General features: G+C 39.6%; 1 protein-coding gene across 3 annotated transcripts in view; it reads left to right on the top strand.

Moving 5' to 3' along the window:
• Positions 1-7,844, top strand: part of NBAS (NBAS subunit of NRZ tethering complex) — a 184,039-nt gene extending 176,195 nt beyond the window's left edge. For all 3 annotated transcript variants that reach the window (XM_061460839.1, XM_061460840.1, XM_061460838.1), the window contains one exon: positions 7,070-7,844. In XM_061460839.1, the coding sequence (XP_061316823.1) occupies positions 7,070-7,345 (276 nt within the window). In that variant the 3' untranslated portion in view covers positions 7,346-7,844. The remainder of the gene's footprint in view (positions 1-7,069) is intronic.
• The last annotated feature ends 4,793 nt before the right edge of the window (positions 7,845-12,637 follow it).

Here is a 12,637-nt window from a genome sequence, read left to right as displayed (position 1 = left end):
TCTAATACTTTAGCTCTGTTTACATACTATACTTCCAATTATGAAGCACTGACTACCTTTGCGACAATGATGTATTGAAAAACATAGTATGAAAATCATAAAGAATATGTGAAATAATGGAATTTCCAGTGTTCTCCATATCTTATGCTATTTATGGCTACTAACTTGATGTGGCTTACCTATTAAAAGAAATCTTATGAAATTATGTGTCTGTAAGTGAACAGTGATCATGGTAAAGTATCTGTCCCTGATTTATTTTTCGGGGAGGGGGAGTATCTCGCTATTTCTCTTACTTCCTTATTTATTTGTCCTATAGTTATAGACTCCAATAAAGAATAAAATGGAAACCATTTTTACCTCCAGTAGTAGTGGAGGGCCAATACTCAGGGAAATAGCAGGTTCGGTTCTTTTCTGCTGTTGTGTTAGCATCAGCTCTTATCTTTCCATTAGTATCTATATTTCATAATGCATGCATTTTATAATGCATAAGTTATGAATGAAACACTGCCTATTGCTAATACCAGAACCTCTAGACACCTGCACAAATAATGCTGACAGGGAATTGCCCAGACTCTTGACTTTCCCCTCAGTTAGGCAAAACCTGACCGGCTCTTTCTTATCTGAAATTCTCGCTGCCGGAGATTTTTATTTTTTTTTTCCAAATATGTTGAGTCATGGCAAGTATAGGCTGTATTAGCAACCAGAAATGTTACTAACATACATGCTGATGTTGTTGGTCTTGGAGAGCGGTTGCACAAAATTCTTTCATTCATGTTCATGTGAATTTGTGGAGGCCTCAGAGATTTATCGGCAAAACCTTCTAGATGTGTCGGGTTCCTCTTCTGAGTGCATCAGAAGAGGTGACACCTGTGGCAAACCTGATCTTGATCCACCTATTTCACACACCAGCTTTCTCAAAACTTGCAGGCTCCCTGTCTCTGCATGCCCAGGGGCCCTGCTGCCTTGGTAGAGCTGAATGCCTCAAGCCTGCCTGAGCCCATTTGCAGTTCATAATATTGCTGTGCTGATGGCAGTGCTCCAGGCAGACATGCTTACCCCTTACTAATTATGCACTGACAGCAGAGTTCAGAGTTAAGACACAAAACTGCCAGTCTGATTCAGAAATACAGCAGTAACCATAGGAGCGAATACAGCAACTTGAATCCCCCACCCTCTCCAAGAGCCACACTTAGTAGACAGAGATAAGTCTCCTCCCCAGCCTGCTGAAGATGTGCAGAGTTTTGGAGTTGTGGAGACAGAGTGCAAGTGAGTCCTTGCTTCTGTTGACATTTACCTCGCTGAGATGTGGTTTTCCATCTGTAGGTGCAGATCCATTTATAAATTCTGCATCAAAGAGATGTTTGATAAAATGCACAAGTCCTGCTTGAAGCAGAGTGCTGTAGTGCTGCTTCAGTGGAAATGAGTGCATCTGTTGCAGTTCTGTTTCTATGCTGCTTCACTTTCTAGATGAATACGCGTATGTCTAGCCGGGAAAAGTATTGATCACCGCAGTCTAAAGGAGTGAGGTAGTCATCAGAGATAGATACTATTTGAATGCCTACATCTTGAAAGTAGATTTCAGACAATACCTAAATAGGTATGAAAGTGAAGGAAAAAATGTCAGGAGTTCCTCTCCATGGTGTAATTATCCCCACTAGTTCTTTTGCTTGTAGACATGCGCATTTTGTGTGGGTGCCACACTAAATCTGCATTGTCAAATCCTGCTGAAGGAGGCATAGATATGAAAAAGTAAAGATGCTCCTATTTTAAGCTTTCCAGAAGTAACAGGTTTTGCTCTAATAAAAAATTTAGCATCCTCAGCACGGCAGTCTAGATAGGCATAGTGATTTTTCTGTATTGAATAGACTCTGAATTTATCATTATTGTGGTTTATAGTTTGTTTGCGTGTTTATACAATATGGGAAGCAGTTGTGTGTTAATCTGTGCAGCAGCTACCTGCACCTCTGAGACTTGCTTAAATTGCAGTCAGCTGCATCCCATATTACTGGAACAGTGTTTCTGGGATCGGTGGCAAACCTTGCTGGAACCAGGCTTTTAAGGCTTAGTTAGGATCTTGGGATAGCAAGGGCTCTGTTTACACAGGCAGATAAGAAGTGACTCATTCATATACTATTCTGCCTATGCTGTCTGCCCAGAAGCAGTACCTTTTTAAAACTGGAATGGTAAGGTTACTTTTTAGTAATTGTCTTAATTGGGTTTTACTCTCTTCTTTACAAGTCTTATCAAAAGAGTGATTTTTGAAAATGATGTGCATTAAGAGAGCCTCTGTCTACTGTAGGCAAATACGTGATACGTATGCCAGAATTAAATGCTTGCAGCCAATCTGTGCTAATTTAAGCAACATTTAAAATGTGATTGAAACCATTGGCAAACAAAAAAAACCCTGAAGGTTGTTTTGAATTAATATTTTTTTAAACAGTAAAATTTTGAGGATCAAACTTCCATCTGGAACAGTAGGCTAGCTCCAGTGGATGGAGGAATTTTAATTCTAGTGAAGAGCAAAATAAGGACAAATGTATAGGCTCTTTTTCTGTGACACTACTCTCCCAACTTTGGGTTATTTTCAGCTGTATTTGGTAACTATGGAACTGCCAGTGGTTTTCTTTAACAGTTTTGTCCAATTTCTCCTTAAACTTAGGTGAGCTTTTACATCTTGCAGTGTCATTTGCCAAATATTTTAGCAGTGTAGAAAAGCATTTTTTTTTTTACTCTGAATCTGATCCTACTAGTTTAATTTGATGCTTCATAATTATTTTTTTAATGAGAGAATGTGTTTAATCAGTCCTTTATACTCTAATGTTGTTGCTATCTGCTCTATGCTCTTTAAACTGCCTCTTTTCTAGATTGGGGAGTCTTAGTTTTGTTGAGTCATTTTTTGCACAGACACCATGCTGTATGGTGTATTTTCATTTTTAAATATATGCTATGTGTATTTACCTTTTTTATTGTTCTAGTAATTTTTTGCTTAAATGCTTGTTCTAATTTAAAATTAATTTTAAATGCATGTAGTAGTCAGTTTGCATTTAAATAGATTTTAATATAAAAACACTTATAGCTTTAAGCATCGCTGCTCAGTGCATATATTATCTTAAATAAAGTTTTTGTATATACATTAATTCATTAACAATCTGCATAGGTGTTGAAAAGGAATTTCGGTGTGTGCATTTGTTTTTATCTAAAATAATGACTGTGATTGTCTCTTCATGTGATACCCAAAATGTTAACATGATCTGGAGTAGCAAAACTAGGCAATAATTAATCTAGCTTTCTCAGCTGCCTATTTTTATACAGATTTCTTATTAAACCTTAGTACCCCTGTGTTCTTCCCACACCTATCAGACTCTGCTTAGACTGACCAAAGAGTGGCAAAACAGACAGTAGCCTAAACTGTGTGAAATGCGTTCACAGGGTCTGGTTGCCATCTTGTGTCTCCATCCAGTTGCCTGGGGACAATTACAAAAAAGGTTTCCTTTTCCTGACCAGGTCTTCAGACAGCCTTGAAGTCAGAAAATGGGAAATACTGATCAATTTAAACCTAATGGACTATTTGAGCTTAAGCATGAGCTGTCAGATACAGCCAAGGGCCTTTTGTATGCTCTTTTGTTATGTGTAAAGACCGGTGATCCCATTAATGCATGAGTACAGAGAGGTTGCTGTGCTTCTGCATGCAGGCATCATCATTCCCATAATATAGATCAGATGTTTAATCATTTCATGGTAGAAAAGGTCTTTTACTTTCAGACTTGTCTCTTTCCAATTTGTACAATTTTGGCACATGAAATCACACTAATCTATAGGATTTTCATAAACTGAATAGTAGCCTAAAAAAAACTGTTTAAATCAAACCTCTCATCTGCTGTTAATCTCATTACTATAACTACTGTTTGCATTTTATGTTCATAAAATCAAACACTGAAGCCTTGTGTAAAACTTACATACGAGTCAAGAATGGAGCACACAGAGCTCAGAGGTGGAGCCTCCCTCCACTCTCCCATTTCAGAAAAGATGATAGTTATTTGGATAATGGCTTAGTATGCTGTGTGGTATGCTACCAGATGCCAAAGGTAGGAATTTCAGAATCACAGAATCATTTGGGTTGGAAAAGACCTCTAAGATCACTGAGTCCAACCATTAACCCAGCACTGCCAAGTCCACCACTAAACCATGTCCATAAGTGCCACATTTACATGTCTTTTAAATACCTCCAGGGATGGTGACACAACCACATCCCTGTGCAGCCTGTTCCAATGCTTGACAACCCTTAAGTGAAGAATATTTTTCTAATATCCAACCTAAACTTCCCCTGGTACAACTTGAGGCCATCACCTCTTGCCCTATTACCTGTTGTCCCATTCGCTACTTGGGAGAAGACATCAACACTCACCTCACTGCAGCCTCCTTTCAGGTAGTTGTAGAGAGCAGTAAGGTCCCCCCTGAGCCTTCTCTTCTCCAGACTAAACAACTTCAGGCGTTCCTCATAGGACTTGTGCTCTAGATCCTTTACCAGCTTTGTTGCCCTTCTCTGGACACACTCCAGCACTTCAATGTCTCTCTTGTAGTGAAGGGCCCAGAACTGAACACAGGATTTGAGGTGCGGCCTCACTAGTGCTGAGTACAGGTGGACAATCACTGCCCTAGTCCTGTTAGCCACACCATTTCTGATACAGGCCAGAATGCTCTTGGCTTTCTCTGCCACCTCGGCACAAGCTGGCTTATGTTTAGCCAGCTGTCGACCAATTTTATTTAATTATCAAGCTGTCTTGAACAGGAAGACACATCAAACATAGACAAGTTAGAGGAATTATTAAATAATGGAAGACTTAAAAGACTGGACAGCCTGAAGCCTGGACATCCCTATGGTTCTTAGGACTGATCTGTAAACTGGACCTAGAACCTCTATGCACAGTTGCATTACCTTTGAATTTGTAAATGTGAAACTGTTGAAGACTTGGAGGAAATCAAGGTTATTTTTAAGATTTCAATAGGAAGCAAGCCATGAGTATCTAAATGAAGTAATGGAAGAACTAGCACAGCGTGAAACAGCAAACTCTCTTCCTGGTTAACATGATAAAGACATTCTGTTTTTCTAGAAAGCTTATGAAGATCCAAAGGAAGTGAAAATAGTAAATGGAAAATAATGATCATGCATTATTAACAGTAAATTGAAATTGATAAAAAGAAGTGTAATAGCTTTTCATGCCACAATATTTCATGTTTTATCTTTCTCCTTTATATAATGTTGTTTATTTGTATCTTTTCCAAAACAGAGCACAAATTATTTCTGTTTCTAATCACATACATGCTTTCAGTCATCATGCTGACTTTTCAGCTCTTTCACAGAAGCGAAATACATTAATTAGTCAAAACTATTTAGATAAAATCAAGATCTTTCTTCTAGAAGAATGTGTTGTTACTCCCAAGGAAGTTCTGTCTCCTGGAGCTAGTTGTAGATTTCTCATTCACTTCAATGCAAGGAGCTATCTGATAGTTCCTCATGAACTCTCGGTGTTCCTCTACATGCAAATGATTCCTTCAAATCAGATGCCAAACTTTGGGAATCTTGGAATTCCAGGCATTCCAGAGAAAATTCTGTACTTGTTCTGATATATGTTTTGAGGATCGTGTTCAATCCCATATAGTATATATAGAAACCTATATATAGGTTCGACTGTGTGTATAGAGAAGCTGGAGAGAGTAGTTTCCACAGTTCATGGTCCATGTTAAATGGTGTGCATGATCTCTCACAGAACTGGATTAAAACCAGGAAGTTCCTGTTGCAGTATGTTCTTGGTGACAGTGGGGGAGCAAGAGGTACATGAAGCCCACTGCACATGAACATGAGGAAGCAAAGTTCTGCACTGTTTTAGCTTGAACTAAAGCAGAGATATGAGGAAACTTTAAATGCTGTCCTGAAAAGATTCAGGGTTAAAAGTTTTGTGGTGCTAATTAGATTAAAAATTGCTTAATTGCAGCTGTCAAGTGTCAATGCCAAATCTCTCAGTATACAGTAGTCATGTCCCGTGGTCCTGTGTAGTAGTTGAATTAGTCTTCAAGGGTACTACATCACTGGATCACAGGGTCTTTTATTTCTTGCTGGTAACTTACCAACCATGTAAGATAGTGCATCATTTTTACAGCAACTTAAGCAGAGGCTAATCAGACAGATTTTCTTCTCTTTTTTTTTTTTTTTAAGTGAGAGGTTGTTTTGTAAATATAGCATGATTTGGTTAGTTTATTTGTAACTTGTTACGATGCAGCCACTGAAAACCCGACTGTTGTCTACCCCTCCTTTGGCCTGTTTTGGGGGGTTATATGTGTTTGTTTTATTTCACTTCTTGAATTGGTAAATCACCTAAGATGATTAAAACCACACTGGTTTTTAAGGAACTTGTGAAATACATGTCAAAATTAACTGAAGTAGCATTTCAAGTATTCTGCAGTATTATTTGTAAAGCTATAGACAAGTTTTTCAAGAGAACATCTGCCCTCATATATCAAGTAACCACATTTTTTTCTGAGGCATACAGAGGCAGGTGCTTTGTGCTCCAAATCTTTTCAGAAGAGTACAATTTATATTTTAAGAGCTCATCTTTGCTGTGAGCATTGAAACTTGGGAAAATCTGGTTGAGTCTGCAAATGTTGCCTATCATATTGATACGTGGAATGTGGCATATTACATTAATATAAAGTGACCTAACTTTAATATACTCTGCTTGACTTTCCTCAGGGTGTCAGATCTGGAGGTAAATGGTGTGGTCCATTTTGCATTGAGGCTGAGAACCCATGAAAATTCTGTAAAGCTGTTCATGTAACCCTAGCCAGGTGCTTAACTTTCTGCAGGTCAAATATTTATACTAATGTGATAGAGACTGTTAAAGACGTATCATTACATATTCTAACATATGCAAAGTATATATCCGTGGTGTTAATCCATACGGAATTCCTTTCAAGGTCACACTGTGCAGTTAGAACAGTGATGATTTGTTCTCGTTGATGGATGTATCCACTAATTAACTTTTAATTACTTTGGATTTTAATTTCTTCATAGGTTGATGATTCCAACTGTGACGCGGAAATCCTTTCCTTGCTCCTCGATGCCAAGTTAGTGGTAAAGTGCATATCTACTGCCTTCTGTCCTCGCCTTATTGACCACTTGCTGGCTAACCAGGGAGAGGGGGGCTGGGATGTAGAGGAAATAGCTAAAGAACTCAAAAAAGAAGGGTTCAGTGCAGAGGCTGGGTCCCTCTTGATGTATTATCAAGGGATTCATCCTGCACTCAGGACTTTTACTACTGCCCTCCAGACTATTCAGCACTGGAGCTAAAAATGTTGTCTTTATGCATTTGTCTGCCTTTTTGCTGGATATCTTAAACAAAAGGAAGAAATTATTGTTCTAGCAAAGGAATAAAGTTTGTTATGACCTACATTCTGTAGAAAATACGAACAGCACACAGTGAATTCCCATATGCTTCTAATCATTTAAAAAATGTATTGGTGCAAAGTGTATCATTCTGTTATATGGCTAGCAAAGCTTTGAATCTGATAATCCTTTTCAGATGAAAGTGTTAAATAATTACACTCCGAGACATATAAATGCAATGTTAGTAAGCTGGCAGGTTATATACAATTTGTCTTAATTTCTGTAAGTAATTTACTTTGTCACAATGTAAAACTAATGTAAAAATATAATTATAAAGATATGTGCAGTAAAAAAAAAAATCACGAGTGATTTCTGAGAATTTCAAACCCTTAAAATTTGGTATTGTCAGTGTTGTTACTACAGCTTTTGTTTGCAATAAATAAAATATTTTGCAGTTATTGTAGTCTTTTCTGTCCTCACTTTAGACAGATAAATATTTTCTTAATTCCGCTTCTTTTTCTGAAATTCCTGTTTCTCCTTAGTGATGTTTATTCATAAGGACAAGCTGAACTTCTCCATGCTTACAAATGGTTCTAGTCTTTGAGATATTTTTCTCTACAATTTGTGAAGTCCCATCTGAAATCCTAAACATTTTCTAGAATCACAGAATGGTTTGGGTTGGAAAGAACCTTAAAGATCATCTAATTCCACCCCTCCCTGTCATGGGCAGGGACATCTTCCAGTGCACCAGGTTGCTCAAAGCCCCATCCAACCTTCCCTTGAATTTTCCAGGGATGAAGCAGCCACACCATCTCTGGTTGTGTGCCAGTGTCTCACCACCCTCACAGGAATGAACACAGAAAACTGGGCAAGTATCCTGCTCAAGGTCAGAGTTCATGAAACACTACACGGGCAGTAACTGTGCCTCTGTTACCCACAAAACAGGGGATGCTGGATGAAAACTTGGGCCATTTGCTCCCAAGAATGATGAATGGTGGGTTACCACCCAGCCAGTAATTCTCCTGAAGAGTGTGCTGCTTATGCAGAAGCACAGGAAGACAGCAGAACACTTAGGAACTGAAGATTTTCCCTGTGCTTGTCTTTCAGGAGGTGAGTACCAAACGAGCTAGCTGGAGAGCAAATCAAGGGCAGGGAAACTTCAAAACAGCCACAGCAATTGAAATAAATGAAAAAGGGGGCCCGGGCAAGGTTATATTTCACTGCAAAGCACCGAGCAAGTAACACCTAACACCTTCCTGTTTTATCGTACTGATTGATGATAGACTGAGAGATTCTGAAGGAAAGGAATGAACACAAACTAGAAGTGTTCCACGTTCAAAATTGATTTATTATTGTAGCATTGGCCACCCTGTCTGCCACATTTCCTGCCTAAAAATGTCCAGGTTCCTAAATTTTAGTGTTTTTAAAAGACAGTACATATTTTCAGTAAAGCCCTGAGACTTGTCTCGCTTCTGAGGTTGTATGGCCTGAGCTGTATGTCCAACTTGTCATAAATTTGTGCATCAGTAGAGCCACCTTAACTATTTATATTTTCATCTTTCATTTCTCTCAGATTATGTCCTTACTGCTTATATCAGGAAAAAAAAATAAAGGTAAATAACTGTATCACTATCTGCCCTCTCTGTTTTTAAGGACTTCTAATATACACAGTATAAATGTTATGTCTTTCCTAACTTGTCGAGTCATGGTGTACTTAGTTATTTCTCTGTAACCTTTTGTCATTCTCTTCATTTATCTTTTTTGGTATTTTTTTGAGACATGAAAGGGGAAGGAGCAAAGCCATGCCTTGTATCAAATGTTGTGAATACACCAAATGTTCATCTAGTGCCATAAAAATGCTTTACAATTTGATTTTCAGTGTTATTGAGCACTGGAGGTAGTGTTTGTGTAGGAGCATTTGGTTTGACCCTGAGCTCTCTTTCCACATTAGTAGCAGTGGTCTGAGATTACATTACTTATGTTTATATAGTTTGAGATTATTTTTCTTGTGTACATCCTCATAGTTACAGATTGAGGCCCAAGAACAAAAGCTGGACGAGTCGCTGTCATCTTCAGACAGGGGAGAGGGCAGCATCTGGTAGGACCTCACCCCTGCGTTCATGTCCCCAAAGTATCCAAGGGAAGATCTTGTAGATGGATTGCCCAGACAGTCCATTTCACAGAGACTTTCAACAGTTTTTCATCCAGCCTTCATTCTTAGTAAAAAACCTGTCTTCATCAGCACTCTGACACCTTTACTATAGGTTCCCTTTTATAGACACAGAAAATAGTAAATTTGAGTGTCTTTAGCAGCCACCTGCACTTGAAAACACCTAGCTCATTTTGTTAAAGATTAGGCACATACATGAAAGCAAAAGAGTTGATAAAGGTCCTGTGGATGTTCAGAAACAGGCTCGCTCTTTTAGCTTGATTAAATAATCTGCTGACATGTTTCCATTCTTAGTGCCTCAGTGACTTAAACTTTCGTGTGTTCATCCTCAGCAATGCTCTGTTGCACTAGCTGGAGATGAGATCCTTAGTGTCCAGACTGAATGAGCAGGAAGACTTTAGTAACACAAGGGCAGAGCCTTATCTTTCCGTAGTGATTAGGAAAGTTGTATTTAACTACCACCAGTATTTTCAGTAGGTAATTATAACAGCTAAGACTTTATTAAAAAAAAATAAAAAATCTCTCTACTGTGACATTCAGAAACATGAAAATCTTGTTTACTTTGAGTTCTTCTTATAATGATAAATTTCATCTGTCACTATTCTTCACTTGCTTTTGGATTGGCTAACAAAGGGGATAGCTTGGTGCTCATGCTAATGACTGTGCTCTTTGAAAAGAGTGGGGTATTTTATCATGTTTACTGAACCTTCATAGAATACACAAAGCTGTGCAAAGAGAAGATAAAGTTTCAGGTTATGCTCAACTCAGTCACAGCTAGAACTGACAACCCACATTTCTGCCTAAAAACAGAGAGTGTACTTTCTTACTTTCTGAAGCTGCCTTGGAGTGGATGGTAGACACCCCAACAGCTTCCCTGTTGTACAGCCATGTGTGTCACCAGAGTCCTGTATCTCTTGTCAGTACCAGGTACATGAAAGTGGGTGGAAAGTTTTCAGTTGTGTGCTGGGCTGAAATCCTCACTGGATCCAATGTGCCCACCTAAGCCACTCTATCACTCCCCTCCTCAGCTGGGCAGGGGAGAGAATATAGAATGAAAAGCTTGTGGGTCAAGACAGGGAGAGATCACTCACCAGTTACTGCCATGGGCAAAACAGACTTGACTTGGGGGGGGGGGGGGGGAGGAAAGGAGGGAAGGGAATTAATTTATTACTAATCAAATCAGAGAGAATAATGAGAAAGAAAAACTAAATCTTTAGACATCTTCTTCCCACTCTTCCCTTCTTCCTGGATTTAACTTTCCTCACAACTTCTCTTTCTTCCCCTCAAGCAGTACAAGGGGATGGGGAATGGGCATTGTGGTCAGTTCAACACATGTCTCTGCCGCTCCTTCCCTCTCAGGAGAGCACTCCACACTCTTCCCCTGCTCCAGTGTGGGTCCCTTCCACGGGTGCAGTCCTTCAGGAGCAGGCTGCTCCAGCGTGGGTACCCTGCAGGGTCACAAATCCTGCAGCAAACCTGCTCCAGTGTGGGCCCTCTGTCCATGGGACCACAGGTCTTGCCAGGAGCTTGCTCCAGTGCAGGCTTCCCATGGGGCCACAGCCTGCAGGCATCCACCTGCTCCATCATGGGGTCATCCATAGGCTGCAGGTGGAGATCTGCTCCACCGTGGGCCACCCTGGGTTGCAGGTGGAGATCTGCTCCCCAGTGGACCTCCATGGGCTGCAGGGGCACAGCTGCCTCACCATGGGCTGCACCACGGGTTGTGTCTGCAGAGCTGTTGCTCTCACGTCCTCACTCTCTCCAGCTGCAGTTGCTCAGGCCTTTTTTTCCCCCTTCTTAACTACATTATCCTAGATGTGCTACAACTATTGCTGATGGGCTTGACTTTGGCCAGTAGTGGGTCATGTCTTGGAGCAGGCTGGAATTGGCTCCATCGAACACAGGGGAAGATTCTGGCAGCTTCTCACAGAAGCTACCCCCTTTCCATCCTCCTCCCCCCCCCCAAACCTGACCATGCAAACCCAATAAAATGTGTAATCAATTTATATGTGGTTGTTATTGCAAATAGCCTTAGAAGCTGAAATACCTGATTTAGTCACTGGTCATCTTGCATAAGTCTGGCAAAGCTGAGTACTGAGCTGAGATTCATTCTTCAGAACATTTGAAATGCTAAAACATTTCCTGATAGCAGTTGGTGCAAGTCAACCTCTTCTCTCAAGGTACAAAGGTAATACAATACTAGACCTGGTGCACTATTTATAAGCAAAAAGAGAGAAGCAATTAGTGGTAATCTCTGAAGTAAATAAGTTTTAATGGTGAAAGTCAGTATATATACATTTTAACCTAAAAAATGTGATTGTCATTAAAACTAGATTGTCTCCCTAATATGCATTTCTCTCCTGAGATCAGCATCTTTTGCCAAGGTATGCTGACACCCTACCATGGACTGTCCTCTTAATCTACCCTCTTAGCTTCCCATGCTTGCAGGGTATGGTAACTGGGAACCCAGCTTCACACAGAGCTCTGATTTATAGTCTAATGTCCTTTGCAACCCACATTCAGAAAACTGCATGATGGCTGTTTTCTGTGAGAATCTTTATCTTCATAATGTGCGTGTAAAATATTTATTCTAATGAGCAAAGCAGATGTATGCTGTTTAAAAATAAAAAGTAGTGCTTGAAAACAAATACGCAGAAGGAGTTTAGTCTGAATGGGAGAACAATACAGAACGCAAACTGCGAATGAAACCGGGTTGTGATTTTAATGACTCTGGTAGGTACCATCTGGCTGATTCTGGATGTAGAGGATAAAAGACACAACAGTATCTGAATGCAAATTTCAATAGTACGTACATGAAATATGTACAGGCAGTATCCTACAATCTCAAGAAAGCAATGGTAGCGCAATTTAAGGTCCAGTCCTGGAAATGTTTCTTTTGTGATATCCTGTATTCTTTTAAGCACTTAATGTTTGCCATAGTGCTGCTTTTAATGTTATTTCAGGTAAAGGCACTGCAGAGAAAAGTAAAGTGAAAACTAGCCTAGACCATTTTGGACTTTGGAGCTATAATGCTACAGCTGTTCTGTAACAAAAATGTTCCTGAGCTGAGATTTAGTCAGTCTTTG

This window comes from Pezoporus flaviventris, unplaced genomic scaffold, assembly GCF_033815535.1.
Source record: "Pezoporus flaviventris isolate CSIRO_AGI_PZ_B2104156 unplaced genomic scaffold, CSIRO_AGI_Pfla_v1 ptg000031l, whole genome shotgun sequence".
NCBI classification, from domain to species: Eukaryota; Metazoa; Chordata; class Aves; order Psittaciformes; family Psittacidae; genus Pezoporus; species Pezoporus flaviventris.
Note: the sequence above shows the minus strand (reverse complement) of the source record. Positions and strands in the feature narration are given on the sequence as shown.